The 19,614-nt window shown below is 51.0% G+C and overlaps 1 protein-coding gene across 4 annotated transcripts in view; it reads left to right on the top strand.

Moving 5' to 3' along the window:
- The window catches only part of OGDH (oxoglutarate dehydrogenase), a 43,229-nt gene continuing 23,615 nt past the window's right edge, over positions 1-19,614 (top strand). Inside the window, exons 1-4 of one of the 4 annotated variants that reach the window (XM_053926064.1) lie at positions 1-114; positions 10,631-10,879; positions 17,232-17,423; positions 18,535-18,625. In XM_053926064.1, the coding sequence (XP_053782039.1) occupies positions 10,658-10,879; positions 17,232-17,423; positions 18,535-18,625 (505 nt within the window). In that variant the 5' untranslated portion in view covers positions 1-114; positions 10,631-10,657. Of the gene's footprint in view, positions 115-8,630; positions 8,653-10,630; positions 10,880-17,231; positions 17,424-18,534; positions 18,626-18,747; positions 18,851-19,614 lie in introns of those variants that run through there. The other 3 variants (XM_024562883.3, XM_045197395.2, XM_045197394.2) reach the window with 3 other exon arrangements.

Below are 19,614 nucleotides of genomic sequence, written 5' to 3' on the forward strand. Positions count from 1 at the left end.
TCTCTCCCGGGGCGGGGCTACGTGCTGACGCCACACGCCTGGGCGGGGCCGAGAGTTAGGTTCCCCGGAGTGGGTTGTCGGCGCTTCATTCGGGTGGAGCTGAGCTGCAGACAGGTAAACGCGCGCTGTCGCCGGGCCCGGTTCGGTGTGGAGGCTCCGTGCCTGTCAGGCAGGGCACGGGAGTCGAGGTGGAAGATGAGGCAGCCGCACCCTCGGTGTTGCCGGCGCTGCGGTGACAGGGAGTGAAGCTGGATGGAGCGGGGCTGACGGGAGGGTGGGCGGGACAGGGGTCTGACGGACGGACGCGGCAGCCAGTGGCGTCGGGGGCGCCGCCTGGCGGGCGGAGATTGGCGGGTGCGGGCGCGGGCAGAGGTCGCGCGGGGCGCGAAGTGGCGCTCCATTGGCTGTGGCGGGAGGGAGGCGGGGCGCGCGGCGGATGTGAGGGTACAGGCACAGTCACCGGGGTGACCCCCAAGGTCGAGGAAGCGTCACGTGGGGTCGCCTAGCAGTGTCCTTTGCGCGCCGGCAGGAACTGACCGACGGCGCGCCCTTGAAGCTGCTGCGGGCTGTGGGCCCCGGGCTCCGCCTCCCAGGGCGCCGTGCGGGGTCTGCTCCAGTCCTGGTTGTCCCTGCCCTACTGGGGCGACGCCCTTGAGCGCGTTTCTCTGCGGCACCCCTCGTGCGTGGTGCCCCACCTCACTCCGTACTCCCAGCAATCAGTACTTACCGTGCTCAGTACCCCGCCCGTCCTTTCCCCTTCGCTCCTGGGGCGACGCCCTTGGTGAGCCTATCACACTGCAGCAGCCCCCGGCCCCCGACTCCGGGCTCACTAGTCCACTTTGTTCATCTTGCTCCCCGCGAGCTGCTGGGGTGATGACCTTGAACAGACGACGCTACATCCTCATCCTTCTTCAGGAGGTTTGATGGCCCTGCTGATGAGATGAAGTGCACTTCCTGGAGGAAGACCCTATTCGTGGACCCTTTCCCTTTTGCACACCTACCTGACATAAGTGTAATTGGGTATCGACATTAGCATCCGCCCACCCAGAAGAGAGGAAAGGACTCGGGGCCCCAGGGGCCTCGTGTTGCGGCCCTGCACTTTGCAGCAGGTACCGGAGGTCCACTGCCAGCACAGGGCTCGGAGCAGCTCCAGGATGAGTGCCCTGGGTGGAAGCGCTGTCTGCACCGTGACAGGCCACAGATTTTCATGCAGACCTTCCCTAGGTGGAAATACACAGTACTGTTCTACCTGAGGACTGACTCTTGGGGAGCTGGAGGAAGATCAGGGTATCCTGATTATGTTTTTGAGACCACTGTCCACATTCATCTACTTTTTTTTTTTTGGCTTTAACAGCTTATCTTGAGAACTACAGTTTGAGGCTGTGCATACAAATCTGCCATATGCAGTTATAACAAATAGTACAGAAAGGTCCCAGTGTCCCTTTACCCAGTTTCTGCCAATGGTAACATTTTGCAAACACTGTAGTCAGTGTCACCACCAGATACTGACGTTGGTAACAGTCAAGACCAGAACAGTTCCATCACCACAAGGGTCCTTCCTGTTGCCTTTTTATAGCCACATCCTCTTCTCTCCTGCTTCCAGCCCCCCATTCCTGGCAACTGCTAATCTGTTCTTCGTTTCTGTTATTTTGGCGTGTCAAGAGTGTGACGTGAAGAGAATCACACAGTATGTAGCCTTTTCGGATTGGCTTTTGCCACGCAGCGCAGTTCTCTGAAGGGTCGTGTAGGTAGGTTGTTGCCTGTATCAGGAGTTAGTCCCTTCTTATGCCTCCAGGCTGTGAATATACCACAGCTGGTGTAACTGCTCACACGTTGGAAGACACCTGGGTGGTTTTCATTCTTTGGCTGTTGTGAATAAGGCTCGGCAAACATTCGAATAGAGGTGTTTATGTGAATATCAGTTTTCATTCCCTGGGATGAATGCCCAGGAGTGCAGCCCGTGTGTCATGTGGTAGCTGCATGTTTCATTGTTAAAGAAATAGCCAAAGTGTTTTCCAGAGTGGCTGTACCAGTTTACATTCCCACCAACAATGTATTTGTGATCCAGTTTCTCCACATCCTTACCAGCATTTGATGTTATTTCTTATTTTAGCCGTTCTCATACATGTGTAGTGATGTCTCATTGTGGTTTTAATTTGCATTTCCCTGATGGCTAGTGATGTTAAATATTTTTCATGTGCTTACTTGCCATCTATATATTGAAATGCCTGTTCTCATCTTTTGCCCATTTTGTAATTGGATTGTTTGCCTTTTTTTTTTCTTGATGTTGAGTTTTGAGAATTCCTTACATGGTCTAGATCCTAGCCTTGTCTTGGATATGTGATTTGCTGGCATTTTCTCCTAGTCTGTAGCTTGATTCTTCATTTCCCTAACAGGATCTTTCGCAGAGCAAAAATCTTTTATTTTGATGAGGTCAGTTTGTCAGTTTTGTCAATTATGGATTGTTCTTTAGTGTCACACCTAAGAACTCTTTGCCTGGCTCTAGTTCCTCAAGATTTTCTCATACAAACTTTACTAAAAGTTGAATAGCTTTGTGTTGTATATTTACATCTGTGACTCACTTTGAATTAATTTCAGTGTAAGCTATAAAATCTAGATTGAGTGGTTTCTTCTTTCTTTTTTTTTCTTTTCTTTCTTTTTCTTTTTTTTTCTTTTTTTTTGCCTATGAATATTAACCAGCACGCTTTATAGAAAAGATTGTTCTTCCTTCATTGAATTGCTTTTGAACTTTTGTCAGAAGTTGGTTGTGCTTGCTGTGCACGGGTCTGCCTTCCAGTTCTCCCTTCAACTCCCATGGTCCTTTTGTCTGTCGCGTTCTCAGCGCCACACCTGGTTGTGCAGCTGCATAGTCAGTCTCAAAATCAGGTGGATTGACTCATCTCACTTTATTCTGCTTCAAAATTGCTAATTTTGTTCCTTTGCTTTCTCATATAAATTTTAGGATCATTTTACCTAAATCTACAAAAAATCTCACTAGGATTTTGATCAGTTTGGAGCCACTCAACGTCTTCGTTCAGTCTTCCAGTCTAGAACACAGGCGGTCTCTCCATTTATTTAGGTTTTTTCATTTCTCTCATTTGTTGTTGGCATGCAGTTCTGCATGTGTTTTGCTAGACTTATGCTAAGTATTCCCTTTTTAAAAATTTTGGTTTTCACGTGTTCATTGATAGTGTATGGAAATACAGTCGGTTTCTCTCTGCTTGTCTTGTACCCTGTGACCCTGCTGAATTCATTTACTAGTTTGGTGAGTGCTCTTACAGAATTCTTGAGGTTTCACACGCAGACGACCACGTCATCTGCAGGCAGAGCAGTTCACTTCTCACTGTCTGCAGGTCCGAATGCCTTTTAGCTCCTTCTCTTGCCTGGTGGCCCCAGAGGGCACAACTCCCAGTGCTGTGTGAGACAGCAGGGATGAGAGCAGGCATCCTCACTTGGCTCCAGGTTTAGAAAGAGGCATTCAGTCTCTCACCAGCAAGTATGATGTTAATTGTAAGCTTTGTGGGTGTTTTCTATTAAGTTGAAGTTCTCTTTTGGTCAATCTTTTCTGTGAGTTTTTAACATGAATGGGTTTTGAATTCTGTCAGATGCTTTATCTTCATCTATTGATAAGATCACCAGCTTTTTGTTCTGTAGCCTATTGATATGGTAAGTTACATTGCCTTGGGGGGGGGGGCTTGAATATTGAACCAGCCTTGCAAATGTGAAATAAACCCCACTAGGTCACTGTGTATAATTGTATTTACGTATTACTCAGTCCTCTTTGCTGTGTTTTGTTAAGCATTGTTTAGCTGTGTTCATGAGGGATATTAGTTTAAAGCTGGTTTTTTGTTTTGTACTGTCTTTGGGTTTGGTCTCAGAGAAATATTAGCTTCTTGAGATGAATTGGTAAGTGTTCCCTCCTCCTGTGTTTTCTGGAAGAGATGTGTGGACCTGGAGGTGCTTCACCTTTAGACATTCGGTAAGATTCCCCAGTATAACCATCTGGGCCTGGAAATTACTTTAACAGGAGCTTTTAAGTTACAAATTAAAGTTTTCAAATAATTGTGGGGTTACAAACTTACATATTTCAAATTGCGTGAGTGTGGTAGTTGGTACTTTTATTGAGTTCTTCTATATCCTTACTGGTCTTATGTCTAGTTGAAAGAAGGGGTTAAAGTCTCCAAATATAATTGTGGGTTTGTCTTTTTCTTCCTTTACTTTTATTGGTTTGACTCGCATACTTTGCAGTATGATGTTTGGTGCATGCACAGCTATGATTGCTGTGTCTTCATGGTGGAGTGACCTTTGGTATTAGGTAATGGCTCTGTCTGTCTCTAGTACCGTATTTTTTTAATACATTTATTGATTATGCTATTACAGTTGTCCCATTTCCCCCCCTTCACTCAACTCCATCCTGCCCACCCCCTCCCTCCCACATTGCCCCCCTATAGTTCATGTCCATGGGTCATACATATAAGTTCTTTGGCTTCTACATTTCTTATACTGTTCTTACCTCCCCCTGTCTATTTTCTACCTACAATTTATGCTGCTTATTCTCTGTACCTTTCTCCTCCTCCCCAGCTCCCGCTCCCCTGTTGATAACCCTCCATGTGATCTCCATTTCTGTGGTTCTGTTCCTGTTCTGGTTGTTTGCTTAGTTTGCTTTTGTTTTGGTTTTAGGTGTGTTAGTTAATAACTGTGAGTTTGCTGTCATTTTTACTGTTCATATTTTTTACCTTCTTTTTCTTAGATAAATCCCTTTGGCATTTCATATAATAAGGGCTTGGTGATGATGAACTCCTTTAACTTGACCTTATCTGAGAAGCACTTTATCTGCCCTTCCATTCTAAATGATAGCTTTGCTGGATACAGTAATCTTGGATGTAGGTCCTTGCCTTTCATGACTTGGAATACTTCTTTCCAGCCCCTTCTTGCCTGTAAGGTCTCTTTTGAGACATCAGCTGACAGTCTTATGGGAACTCCTTTGTAGGTAACTGTGTCCTTTTCTCTTGCTGCTTCTAAGATTCCCTCCTTCTCTTTAATCTTGGGTCATGTAATTATGATGTGCCTTGGTGTGTTCCTCCTTGGGTCCAGCTTCTTTGGGACTCTCTGAGCTTCCTGGACTTCCTGGAAGTCTATTTCCTTTGCCAGATTGGGGAAGTTCTCCTTCATTATTTGTTCAAATAAGTTTTCAATTTTTTGTTCTTCCTATTCTCCTTCTGGCACCCCTATAATTTGGATGTTGGAATGGTTAAAGATGTCCTGGAGGTTCCTAAGCCTCTCCTCATTTTTTTTTTAATTCTTGTTTCTTCATTCTTTTCTGGTTGGATGTTTCTTTCTTCCTTCTGTTCCACGCCATTGATTTGAGTCCCAGTTTCCTTCCCATCACTACTGGTTCCCTGTACATTTTCCTTTGTTTCTGTTAGCATAGCCTTCATTTTTTCATCTAGTTTGCGACCAAATTCAACCAATTCTGTGAGCTTCCTGATTACCAGTGTTTTGAACTATGCATCTTATAGGTTGGCTATCTCTTCATTGCTTAGTTGTATTTTTTCTGGAGCTTTGATCTGTTCTTTATTTTGGACCATTTTTTTTGTCTTGGCGAGCCTTAGGTCTTCACCGGGGCGGGATAACGCTGGTCACTGTGATGCTGTACGTGGGGGAGGGGCCTAGAGGGAGCAGTGGCACTTGCTCCACTCTCGCCAGTTTTTAGTCACTCCCTCCACTTCCCACAAACACACTGGGTCTTTCTGGTGCTGATTCCCAGGTGAGTGTGTTTGTGTGTGTTACAGGCCCCTGTGCGTCTCTCCAAGGAACTCTCCTGTGAGGCTGGGAGTTTCTCCTGCTTCCTCCTCAACCCCCTCAGGTGTTTTCACTCAGAGGTTTGAGGCTTTATTTCCCGGCGCTGGAGCCCTGGGTTGAGCCGTCTGTTTCGCGCCCCCGCCATTCCTCGTGGTTTATCTGTGCAAGAATGTGGGGCCGCAGGGTCTGCCAGCCACCACCCTTGGGGTCTGCTAGCTGCAGCCTGGCCTGCCGTGTTCCACGGTCTGCTGCCTCGCTGGGTCCGCCAGCTGCCGCTTTGCCGCGAGTCCTCTCCCCCAGCTGCCCGTCTCCACCCCTCCTGCAGGTCTGGATGAATGTTTCTTCTTTATCTTCTTGGTTGTTGGACTTCCATACAGTTCAATTTTCTGGCAGTTCTGCTTGTTTTTTGTTTTTAAATTGTTGTTGTCCTTCTTTTGGTTGTGCGAGGAGCCACAGTGTGTCTACCTACGCCTCCATCTTTGCTGTAAGCCTCTGGTACTGTATTTTGCTGTGTATAGGGCACACTTTTTTGCCCAAATTTTTGAGGGAAAAATAAGGATGCCCATTATACATGGGTAGTGCTAATTATCTATATAAATGTTTTTAATTCCTTTATTATGCTTATGCATTAGAAGTGTAACTCTAGAAAGCAATAATGATATCCATATGCAAAATAATATCCTAATAAAACGATAATTGGGTTTCTTTCTAAATATAAATAATTGAATTAAAACATTGAAACGGAAGATTTTTTTTTTTTTTACTGAAAATTTGAGCCAAAAACATGGATCCGCATCACACACTGGAACATCACATACAGCGAAATACAGAGGTCTGCTTTATCTGGTAGTATAGCCCTGATTTCGTTACCTTTTATTGATTTGAGAGAGAGGAATTGATTGGTTCCACTTATCTATGCATTCATTGGTTGCTTCTTGTATGTCCCCTCACTGGAGATCAAACCCACAACCTTGGTGCATCAGGACGATGCTCCAACCAACAGAGCTACCCGGCCGGGGCTGTATTGTTATGTGAAGTGAGTTTCTGACAGACTAGCATACAGCTGGGGCCTGTTTCCTCACTCTGCCAACACGTCATCTAATTGGTGTATTTACATCATTTACATTTGATGTAGTTAATGATGTGTTAGGACTTATGTCCGCCCTTTTATTCTCTATTTTCTATTTTGTTTTCTGTTTCTCTGCTTTCTTTTCCCTGACTTCTTGTAGGTTACTTGAACATTGTTTTGAAATTCCACCTTTATTGATATGCAGTGTTTTTGAGTATATCTCTTTGTACAGTTTTTAGTGGCTAAGTATTACATTATGTAAATGTGTATACTTACCACAGTCCACTGGCATCATCGTTTTATCAGTCTGAGTGAAGCCCTAACTCCTTGTACTTCCCTTTACCCTCCCCCGCTGAAACTTGTCTCAGCTACTTTCTCTACATACATTTAAAACCATATGAGGCTCTGGCTGGTGTGGCTCAGTGGATTGAGTGCCGGCCTGCGAACCAAGGGGTCACCAAGTTTGATCCCCAGTCAGGGCACATGCCTGGGTTGCGGGCCAGGTCCCCGGTAGGGGGCATGTGAGAGGCAACCACACACTGATGTTTCTTTCCCTCTCTTTCCCCCTCCCTTCCCCTCTCTCTAAAAATAAGTAAATAGTATCTTAAATAAATAAATAAAACTGTATCAGGCATGTTGTAATTTTTGCTTTAGGCATCACACGTAATTTGGAAGACTCAAGAGGAGGAGGAAATTATATTTACTCAATCTCTTGTTATTTCTATTGTTCTTTCTTCATGGTGTTGCAAAATTCCTTTTACCATCACCTTTATGTTTAAAGAACTTCCTTTAGCTAGTCACTGAGGGAAGGCCTACTGGCAGCAGAACCTCTTGGTTTTTCTCCATCTGAGAGTGTTCGATCCCCCTTTCCCTTCCGAAGGGTGTTCTTGCTGGGTGTGGGTTCTGGGTGGACAGTTGTTTTCCTTCAGCACTTGAAAGCGTAGTGTCACTTCCCCTTGGCCTCCACGGTTGCTGATAAATGTGCTGTTCAAGTTGTCTGTAGTCTTCAGAAGTTTGTTTATCTCGTGTCTTGGAGTGGATTTCTTGGGGTTCATTCTGTTTAGATTTACCTAGCTTCTTAGATTTGTAGGTTTTTTCCCTTTGTCAAATTTGGAAAGTTTTCGGCCGTTATTTCTCTGAATACTTCTGCAGCACCTCTCTTCTCCTCCTGGGACTCAGATGACGTGTTCCTGCCATTACTGGGTCTTTTGTAGTGGTCCTACGTGTCCAGGGGCCTGTTCATTTTTTTCTTCAGTCTCTTTTATCTCTTGTTCAGATCAGCTGGTTTCTGTTATTCTAGCTTCGTGCTCACTGACTTTCTTCTGTCTCCTGCATGCTGCGGTTTGACCTGTTAGGTTTTTTATATTAGTTGTTGTGTTTTTCAGTTCTGAAATTTTCATTCGGTTCTTCTTTACATCTTCTATTTCTTTGCCCAGGCTTTTTGTTTTTTGTTTCAAGCATGTGTATAGTTGCTCATGGAAGCATTTTGATGCTGACTCTTTTAAAATCTGCCAGATGATTCTGACATCTATGTCATTTTGTGTTGGTATCTACAGATTGCCTTGTTTTGTTTCAGTTGAGATTATCTTTGTTCTCGATGTGGTAAGTGATCTTGGATTGCAGCCTAGACATTTGGGTGTTACACTTTGAAACTGGATCTTGTTTAAATCTCTGAGCAGAGCATTCTCCCTCAGACACAGATGGGGGACAGGGGTGCTGCCTGGTCCCTCAGTCGGGGGTGCAATCCAGGCTCTCCACCCAGCCTTCTTGGAATCTGCTCTGTGGGTATAAGTTCTCTGTTTTGTCTTTGTGTTTTCACTCTACCTGGGAAGGGAGGGTGCTGCCCTGTGTCTGCTGGGGGGGGTGGGGGTAGAACCCAGGCTTCCCCCCTGGCCTCCACTGACAGTGTTGGGGGGCTCATTGTCACCTAGTGGGGGTGGAAGTCCCTGATCTCCTCTGACCTTACCAGCTGGGGTGGCGGTGGGCCACTGTTTGTGTTGGCAAGAGGAAGCCGCGTCTTGTCACACGTTTTTGTCCACATTAGTTGGCATTGCTAGGTTGCCAGCTTCCCCAGCCCCTAGAGTGGGATATATGAAGCAAAAAGAAAACCAAGAGCCCAATGCAGTGTCTTCTTCCCAGTCTGTCTCCTCTCCATCTTTGAGTCTTTTGTTTTAAATGTAGCATGTCATGTCTTGAGCTGTATTTAGCAGGAAAAGGAAGTCCTGTTTATGCTTTTAAACATTTTAATGACTGTTGGTACATGATCTTGCTTCCTGGAAAGACTTAGTGACTTGTGTTCTGATCAGCACTCTTGAAAAGGGCCTGTTGACTTGCACCCGGGAGCACCACAGCCAGGGCCCCTCCTGTCTCGGGCACAGTCTGGGTGAGGGCGGGTCTACCTGCATACCCGCAGACAGAGCTCGTCTGGGGTTCTGACTGTGGACATGGAGTCCTTCTGACATCTGGCCCGCTACCCACTCCAAATTAACTTGCATTTAGGTTTACATGGGAACTTCAGACTTCTTTAAATATATTTTTTGGTGTGCCACAGAAATTTAAAGATTTTATTTTTTTTATTTACTTTTAGAGAGGGGAAAGAGTGGGAGAGAAACATCAATGTGTGAGAGATACATTGATCGGTTGCCTCTCACACACCCCTAACTGGGGACCTGGCCCGAAACCCAGGGATGTGTCCTGACTGGGAATTGAACCAGCGACCCCTTGCTTTGCAGGCCAGCACTCAATCCACTGAGCCTCACCAGCCAGGGCTAAAATGGGTACTTCTGATAGAGTTGGAAGTTAGAGTTAGTAGTATTCAATGACCGTCAAGTGCAAGGTCCATCCGGATCAGAAGCAAACAAATATATCCATCCATTTCCTTCCCTGAAGCCCAGGTTGTTTGTAGTATCACAAAAGGGCCAGGCAGAATGGGGACTTTGCAGTCAGAAAGCCGGACTTGGCGCCTGGCTCTGCTCTTGATGGCCTTGTGACCTTAGGGGAAACCTAAACTGAAACTCAGAGAGCTGAGCTGGAAAACGGAGGGGAGTTTGCGGGCTTCCTGAAGAGTCCTGACGTGTCAGGCCTCTGACCAGGGTGCACTGACAGTGGACAGTGGACGTTTGTGTGAGTGCTTTCCTTCCGAGCCTCTGCGGCCCACAGGCCGAAGCTCGCCTGGACAAAGTGAGCCCTCTGCGGAGCTGGCATTTCCTGGGTCTCCCAGGCACTCAGTGCTTTCTCTGTGATGGTTTTTAAATAGTTTTTTCTTTTGCTCAAATATAAATTGGGAAATATTTTCCCCAATTTCTCTATATTCTCCAGAATATCATGATGAGTCCAGCAGGTGCTCCATAGTTTCTGGAAAGAGTAAAAAATATCTTTCTCATTTTGCAATTAATCCAAATCTAATCTGTAATCAATCAATCCATGTTGCCTTTTTTACACTTGTTCATTGTTTTATACAATATATGCGCTTAGAGCTGTTACATGTTTACATCATGTGATAGTTTGTATCCCTGAAATTAGACTTAAGCTTGTAAGTGAAGACCTGCCCCTGCAGCTGGGGAGCTCAGGCCCCAGAGCTGAGGCCGCTGGAGGCTGGTGCTCATGCTTGGTCGTGCCCTCTGATCCAGAGCGGGACATCTGCCCCTAGAGTAGTAGGACCCTTTCTCCTCTGGCCAGAGCCAGCAAGTATTTTTGCCCTAGTAGCTTTATCTGCTAAAATGCTCTTCCTGACTTTTCTTTCTTTTTTTTTTTGTGCAGGCAGTTGTGAAAAACTTTGGGACAACAATGTTTCACTTAAGGACTTGTGCTACAAAATTGAGGCCGTTGTCGGCCTCCCAGACTGTTAAGACATTTTCCCAAAACAGACCAGCAGCCTCTAGGACGTTTGGGCAGATCCGGTGCTACACTGCCCCCGTGGCTGCCGAGCCCTTCCTAAGCGGGACTAGCTCTAACTATGTGGAGGAGATGTACTACGCCTGGCTGGAGAACCCCAAGAGTGTTCACAAGGTAAGGCTCGCAGGAGCGGGTCTTTGTATGTTTGAAGTGGTGGCCGAAGTCGGCTGGCCATCCAGGTAAGTGTCCTGAGGAGCCCTTGGGCCAGCAGGCAGCCGTCTGGGAGCCCAGCCACCCGCATCCTCTGAAGCTGTCCTGGCCCACCAGGAGCCACCTTCTCTGGAGGGCTCTCCCGCTCACCTGCTGTGCCTTGCACTGTGGAACACACAGCGGGTCTGAAGACACGACTGCATTACTTCCGGAATCTCAGCAGGCAAGGCTGCTGGAGGGGAAGACGCCAGAGAAGGGAAGCCAGCGGGAGGAGGACCGCCAGACACCCCTGCCTCCCAGCATCCTAAGAACCTTAAAACCACCGGGCGGAACTTGTGCGTTGTTCGCATCTTAGACCATCGCGCTTCTGGCTTTCTCCTGTGTTCAAAAGCAAGTCCCGTGAAGGCTTCCTTCTGGCTCCCTGTGTCTCCCATGGGACACGCCCTTCAGAGCGCCTCTCTCCTCAGTCTGCTTGGCACTGGGCACAACTCGCGGCAGACTTTCTTCACAGCATTGGGCAGTGGAGATTTGTGGTTTTGATGACCGTTTCTTGGTTTTCGGGTCAGGCACTGGCCCAGTGCAGGAGCTGGAGGGTGGGGCCTGCTGGCAGGGTGGGCAACTGCAGAGCAGCCCAGCACCAAGGAGCAGACAAGACTCACACACAGGAACTATGCTAATCACTCAGCTTTTATCGAATGCAGGCTCACTCAAAGTAGAACATCAGCATTCATTACTATCCTGCTCACACTCTGCCAATCAAGAGAAATATAACACACACACACAGCGCAATCAACGGGGGATGACGAACCTGAGTCCCAGAGTCTTGGTCTGCAGGTCCGGGAGACAGCACGGTGGGCACAGGAGTCGTCAGCATCTTGCAAGGAAGGGTCTCCAGGGCCAGGTGGATAGCAGGACAGGTGAAATCCTTAGCCCAGCATGGCAGAGCCTCTGGCAACTAATGCCAAGGGACATCAGCTTGGCGTGAAACAGCCCGCTGGGGTGTGGAGCTCGGCTGTCTCCGCAGTGGTCTGGAGCCTGCCTCAATTATATCTTCAAATTGGTGTGCTCCGCCCTTGTGTGTCTTTGATAAATGTCTTGGTGCCCCTGATGCCAAGTGGGGAATTTGCCCAGGAGCCTATGGGTGGTCCTGCTCTGCAGACATGGCTGTTCTGACCACGTATGCAGATGTCTTGGGTGTGTCTCTTTGCCAGATCTGTCTAGCTTGACTTAGGTGGTTTTCCTAATGAACCGAAGTATCATGGCTGACTGGCAAGCTATCTTGGTTGACATGAGTGACTCCATTTTGTTTTCTGTACCTTATGCCATCTTGATTGGACCAATGCCATTTTATTCCACCTGCTCTCCACAGATGGCCATGCATCTGATTTCCTTGGTGACGTGTTGCCCTAAATTTCATGTTTGTAGCAGTTGAAAAGCATTGTCAATGTCAGAAGTTAACATGGTTGTCTGAGAGAGTGCTGGGGATTGGGGGCCTGCAGTGGACCGGCAGTCCTTAGTTTATCATGTGTGATGGCCTTTGAACCTGTGGTCCGGTCCATTCCAGGGCGGTTGTCAGGTGATCAGGGTGTGTTTGTGGGCAGGTGGGGCAGGTTTGTAGCTAAAGTGGAGAGAGCAGGGCAGCCACAGGAGTGGCATTGGACAAGAGGAAATGGCTCTGGCCATCCAGAGTCCTAGAATTGATTGGTAGCTGGAATAAGCATTAGTAAACCAGGGTCAGTTAAACTTTTTGTCCCCAAAGGTGCCTTTTTTTTTTTTAGGGAGAGAGATGTGAAAGAGAAACATCAATTGGTCGCCTTCCATACATGCCCTGACTAGGGATCAAACCCTCAACCTATTGGTACACAGGATAATTCTCCAACCAGCTGAGCCACCCGGCCAGGGCCCTGTAGGTGCTTTTTAAGTATACGGAGCTGTGCAGGTGTGAGGTGTCCTCCTGGGTAGCCTGTGCTCCTACTTTGATAGGTGAGGAACCCGGCACAGAGAGCCCAGCCTGCAGGAGAGCACAGGGGCTCCCATACCCCAGAGCCAGCCCCAGGCTGGCGGGCCGGCCCACTGTGGTGTATGTGGCTCTGTCAGGTCGCTGGCTGACGTGTTCAACACTCAATGGGGCCTTTGAGACAAGTGAGGGACACCAGGGGGAGAGTTTGCCTCCCCTCCCACACTGAAGCCCTCGATCGATCAGTCGATCGATCTGTTGGTCTCTGATGTGAACTCATAGCCAGGAACCTGGCGCTGAGACACTAGCAATCTGCTGGCAGCAAATAGGCAAAGTGCACTGGCCTCACGAGCTGCCCGTGCCCACGTTCCCTGGTGAGCAGCCCCACACCTGCCGCAGTCAGCACCTCTCTGCAGGCGGGGAGCCTCTGGACTGTGGGCGTTCAAGGTTCACACAGCTGGCACTACCACACCTGACTCCGCATGTGCCTGCCCCCCGTGGACTTCACTCAGCAGGGTGGTTGGACTAGCTTCCGTAGGACATGGCAGAGGGAGGAGTGCTGGTGGCTGCAGAGAGAGCCTGTCCTGGTTCTGGAAGGTTCTGTGGGGGAGTAGGGGAGGAGCAACAGCCTTCCAAAGCACAGCTTCACAGACTTAAGTGGTTTAGTTACATAAAATAAAAGTAAGAATTCTGTTCTAATTTCAACCGGAACAGTACCCTAACTTACACGTGAAAGCTGTCGCATTCTAGTGTGAGTCATTTCGACCACCAGTTGACAGGCCTCACGCCCGCCGGGAGGTGGCAGCAGGCCCCACCCCTGTGGACAGGCTGTCACATTCCTGCCCGCAGGCCGCCCCGTGCCCCTCCCTCTCAGCCCCCAGCCAGGCGCAGGTAAGGAGCTCCATGGTATGTCCCACCACCCAGCCCACCTTCCGGTCCTGTCTCTGCCAGCCCACCCATGTGGCCTTCGTGTGGCCGTGTGACCATCTCTCCAAGCACGCTCCTTGGCCCTGGCACCTGCTGTGAAATGACACATTGCCTTGTCTGTCCGACCGCTCCCGAGAATGAGAAGCTCATGGCAGACCTTCCTGTCCCCAAACCTTAGAGCAGCTGCACAGAGGCAGCCCTAGGGGATATTTCTGGAGCGGTGCCTTTGAGTAACCTTTGCCCACGTCTGGGGAGACAGTCCTCTTGCGCTGAGACTGTTGCCGGACTCTGGCCCTGCTGGGCACAGGAGCTGGCCTTCTGCAGCAATGCCTTCCTGCCCCCTCCCCAGGCAGGGCCCACCTCCTGCAGGCTACCACCAGCCCTCCAATCTCCGGTGAGCAGAGGACTGAGTGTCCGCATCAGGCCGTCGGCCATCCAAGGCCCAGCAGGGGGACAGGTTCCTCCCTGAGATTGTTGTGGGACAGTCAGGTGTGGAGGTCTGGGCTGTGGCTGCAGTGCTTGCGCACCTTGGCTCTCCCAGTGGCTGATGAGCAGTCACACCCTTGAAGGGGCAGCACCACCAGCCCAGCCCAGGGGCACAGATCTTCCCTGTTTGAGATCGCAGTGCACAGGCTTTGCCAAGTGTGTGTAGTCAAGAGCTGTCCGCTACCCAAATGTAAGAACCTTCTAGGTCATGGTGGGCAGGGGCTGCTGTTGGGCTGGGCTCCTCACCTGAGGGCCAGGCAGGCAGGGTGCAGCTGAGCACAGGCACCCACACCTGCTGCCCAAAACGTGTGAGGTGGGGCCTGGTGTGTGTGCGTGCAGTGGGGGTGAGGTCCAGGAAAAGTGGAGGCGTGTTCCGTGTATGCTGTCCCATGGGCCCTGCTCTCTGCAGGCCCCTCTGCACTGCTGTCCTCCGCCCGTTACAAGAAGGGCCAAGGGGTGGCCCTGTGACAGTGACGCTCCTCCCAGGGCTGGGCTGCAGGGGCCTGTGCCCTTGGGCAGCAGCCTTGGGAGTGCGGGTCATTGCATGTGCAGTGTCAAGGGTCACCCTGCCCCCTCACCCGCGGCATGGGGAGCCCAGGGGCCCCCGCCTCTGTTACTGTCAGTGCCATTCAGTTGCATAACACCGGTGTTTATGAAGAGAGGACAACTTCTGGCTTTTGCTGTGCCTTCTGGCTCAGGATCCAAAAGCAGCTGGTGCCATCAGGCCGGTGGGCTGCTATGTGGCCGGGACCTTGGACCCGAGGTCTTGCTGTTGGGCAAGCCATCTCTGGTCACACCTTCGGTGTCCTGGGAGGCAGAAGACTGCTGTAGGGCTTGAAGGAAGTGTGGGTCGTGCCCTCGAGCCTCTCACAGCCCCAGGGTGTGCCGAGAGCAGGACTTTCTGTGGACTCGGGCGAGGGTGGGGACACCGGCACAGGAGCACGTTTGGGTAAAGAAGAGAGTCCAGTAGGATCTCTGTGGCAGGGGGCAGCTTGCTGTGGGTTCTTGCCGTGTGAGGCTGTGTCCTTGGTTACTGGAGGCCTGGATGGAGGCCAGGGCTTTCCCTGGACCAGAGCTGCTCGAGGGATGCAGGGAGCTCGCTTGGGACTGCTGTGAAAACACCAGGAAGTCAGAAATGTTTGGGGTGTCCATTGTGTCCGCTTCATGTGTCCCTTGTCACGGACCTGGTGGGGGCCAAGTGGAGGCCTTGCCCTGCCCTAGGGAGTGGACCCTGAGGCAGCCTCTGCCTTCCTGAGTGGCAGCCAGGTGGTTTCTGCCACTGAGGGCACGCTGCCTCTTCCCGCAGTGGAGCAGGGCTCCGGGCTGCATGGGTAGGCTGAGAGAATGGCCCTGGGTCCAGGGTGCCTGGTTCACGGGGCTTTACAGTGGCCAGGGCTACTTGAGAAGCCCAGATCTCCCTCCTGTCATCGGCCCACACACTGACCAGCAACCAGACGGCCAAAACAGGAAGACCTTGAAGAGTGAGCTGTGTTAAAACATTTTAAAATCGCTGTTAAGATGAAGAACTCTGGTTCTTAGTACGTTCACCATGTTGCACAGTCGCCCAGCAGTTTGTTTCTCTGAACACAAGAATGTGCTCTCGCTGCAGAGTGACGTGCACACTGCAGAGCTCCCGGGGGACAGTGTAGCCAGCTGCCCCGTGTGAGGCGGGCGCGCAGGCCGCACTTACCGCAGCAGGTTTTCTGGTTTGTGACTGGTGGCAGCAGGCCGTGGCCCACGGGGACCATGTCTGTGGTCCTGGACAGCACTGGCAGGCCGGCCTGCGAAAGCCAGACACCGTTCGATGCCTGCACGGCGTCTTGGTGGCAAACGCAAGGCTGGTGACAGCTCGCTCCAGACCCTTCTGATCAGAGCTTGTCGATGGGAGACACTGGAAAGCATATGGCAGAGGAAAAAGACAGTGTTTTTGTGTTTCTAAGCTTCCTGGTTTCTAGTAGTTTGGGCTTCTTTGGCAATAGAATGTATTAAGTCTTAGTTTCTCTAACCTCAGATATCTTTTTAAACTCATATCTCTTTATGAGAAGAATAAACTGTTATAGTTTCTAGTATGTACAAATTGAGCTCTGGTTGGTGTTGCTCAATGAATTGAGCACCGGCCTATGAACCAAAGGGTCGCCGGTTTGATTCCCAGTCAGGGCACATGCCTGGGTTAGGGGCCAGGTCCCCAGCAGGTGGCACACGAGAGGCAACCATACATTGATGTTTCTCTCCCTCTCCTTCTCCTTCCCTTCCTCTCTCCCCGAAAATAAACAAAAAAAACTTTTGAAATTATAAATTGAATCATTCAAACATGAATAGCCAAAAATAGTAGGAAAAGAGGTAAATGAGTTAGCTCAATGAGCACAAGGGAACTTGAGACGGACAGTAACTCCACAGCAGTCCTTGCTACCGCAGGCTACAAGGGGGAGCGCTGTGTCCATGTGCATCCCTCTTCACCGCTGACCTGAGGAGGGCACAGGCTGTTTCCTCCCTCTTGGCGACGAGAACACCGAGCAGGTCACTGGGCACCTCACAGATGACACAGCTCCTGCAGGAGTCTGCTCCTGGGCTGCCTCTGCACAGGGCTCCTTGTGTGTCAGGGAGGACCCAGGCCTGGCCTGGGTCCTGGAGGCTGTGTTGGGGGACAGGAGGTCAGGGGACAGACGGGCAGAAAGGCCTCTTCCTGTCACTTGGCTGCCTGGGCCTTCAGGGTGGCGATGCGAGGGCCGCCAAGGGCGTCTGCGTCATTGGTGTGGGGTATCTGGAGTGGTGAGGGCAGTGGGCCCAGCTGAGAGAGACCCGCCCTTCGGGGCAGAAGCAGCTGACCTGAGCGGGTCACCCAACCAGGATGTGGCCTGCCTTCCAAGAACAGTTCTTTTTGGCTGAAAATGAGGGCTCAACTCACGGTGAGCAGTGGAGTGACACATGTATCCCTTCTCTCTTTAGTCATGGGACATTTTTTTCCGAAACACCAATGCTGGGGCACCCCCAGGCACCGCCTACCAGAGCCCACTTCCCCTGAGCCCGGGTGCCCTGTCTACTATGGCCCGAGCACAGCCCCTGGTGGCCGCCCAGCCCAATGTGGACAAGCTGGTGGAGGACCACCTGGCGGTGCAGTCTCTCATCAGGGCCTACCAGGTAAGGCAGCGTCCCCTACTCCCGCAGACACCGGGCGCTGTCCCCTGCCCTGGGGTCTGGGACAAGAGGAGAGGAGCTGGGACAGTCTCAGCCTCAAGGCACGTCCTCTGCCACTTTTAACCGCCCTGGAAAGAGCCCTTTATTTGTTCCCATGGGTTTACAGGAAAGCTCCGTGGGCAGGGTTCAGTGCTGGGCGAGAGGGAGTGCCATGACTGGGAGGATAGAGCTGTCCCATGACAGCCGCTAGCACCCAAACACAATAGGTGGAAATGAACTGTAGGGTTGGGGACAGCCTGCCCACAGGGGCAGGGGAGGGCATTCCAGTTTGTAGTCAGCCCGCTGGAGACTGGGTGCGGGACCTTTCTCTGAGCCGAGACCAGGCACTTGGCCCTGGGACCCAGGCCCCAGGACCCATCTCACGTCTCTGTAATGCAGTCCTCAGGGGAGCCAGGCGTTCTCCGCCCTCAGGATGCGTGCACAGAGGAAGGTGGCGAGTAGGGCTCTGTCCCCAAGGAAGTGAAGGTAGCGCAGGGGCCGTGGGCAGCAGACATGACCTGCAGTGCCACTTGCAGCCTCAGCAACGTCTACTGCCCTCGAGGGTGGCGCTCCTGTGCCTTAAGGGACAGCCTAGGGGGGGCTTTTCTTTCTCCCGTTAACAGGCAGTTCAGGTCAGATCCCAAAGTCCCTGTCACGACTGTCCTTTGTCTGGCACTGGGCCCTGACCGACAGGGATGGATGGGACCCCCGGCCTGACTTCACCCTGCCCCTGCCCAGCGCCAGCGTCCCTTCTTCCGCAGGGACCTTGACTTCTCAGCTCAGCCAGTGTCACACAGTGACAGTCCCCAGCAGAGCCAGTTTCCATTTATCCAGGGAAACCAAGGATCCCAAGAAGGGGGTCCTTTCAGAAGCCCAGCGCTCTCACACCGAGAGTTTGCCCCCTTCTCCGAAGGCGCCTTTGCGCACTGCGGTGCTTGGACCGCCACCTGTCCTCGGGCACTTACGCGTAATATTGTTACTTGGGTTCATTGCTGTCAGGGAAGGTTTGACCACGTGTGACTTTTACCCCACAGCCCGGGACCTGCTTAACCACTGCTTGTGTTATTGCTTCCAGGTCAGGGGTCACCACATTGCAAAACTTGATCCTCTCGGAATTAGTTGTGTAAATTTTGATGATGCTCCAGTAACTGTTTCTTCAAACGTGGGTGAGGATTAATCTGTAAATGCTCATTTTAATGTAATTTTACTTTTTTTTGCCCCTTCCCTCTTTTTTTTCTCCTGTCCTTTTGTGTGTGTCCCTCCCTGTCCACCGCTGGCCCTTTCGTAGATACGAGGGCACCATGTAGCACAGCTGGACCCCCTGGGAATTTTGGATGCCGATCTGGACTCCTCCGTGCCCGCTGACATTATCTCATCCACAGACAAACTTGGTGAGGGTCTGAGAGCGGCCAGCGCCGCGCTGCAGAGCGCCCATGTCCCAGCCTGCGGCCGCAGATGCCCCAGATGGGAGGGGAGACTCTCAAGTTTCCTTCGCTCTGATCACTTGAAATTTATTGGGCAGGCAGCCTCAGTGTGTCGGGGGCAGGTTATTTTCATCCCAGCTTTTCAGCCAGTTTGTAGGAGCTCAATTGTCTGAGTCTTGAATTGGAAAGTAAAATTTGGGGCAGAAAAGGTTTGGGACGCAGGGAAAAAGGACGACCCACCGGTGAAGGTGGGTCGGAGGATAATCTGAGACTCGCTCCTCTGGCTTCGGGTTCTGGGCCTTGGTGCAGGGCTGCTGGGGCCAGGCGGAGGCCGTGCACAGCCCTGCTGCCACCCTGTGGCAGTCTGTGCTCTCTGGGACTGCGGGACCCGCCTCCGACAGAGCCAGTTCCAGAGTGGGGTGTGCAGCTGGGGTCTCGATTCTTAGCTGCCGGTGATCACACTGAGGAAACTTCGGAAGGTGCCCCGGGACGCAGGCCGGCACGTGGGAGGTGTCCGGGCTGTCCTCAGGCACACCCCTCGATGCTGCTGTGCTGGGCAGGGCGCGGCTGGGCTCACACCTGCAGTGGCTTCTCCAGTTAATCTGCTCTAAGTCACCGTGCTGCTAACTGTGCTCAAAAAATGTTGGCGTGACTAATTTTGAAATCGGCGAATTTCACAGAAACACTGCATGCTAACGAGACTGACGATTACCTCCCTGCCTAACGATTAC

This window comes from Desmodus rotundus, chromosome 6, assembly GCF_022682495.2.
Source record: "Desmodus rotundus isolate HL8 chromosome 6, HLdesRot8A.1, whole genome shotgun sequence".
NCBI lineage: Eukaryota > Metazoa > Chordata > Mammalia > Chiroptera > Phyllostomidae > Desmodus > Desmodus rotundus.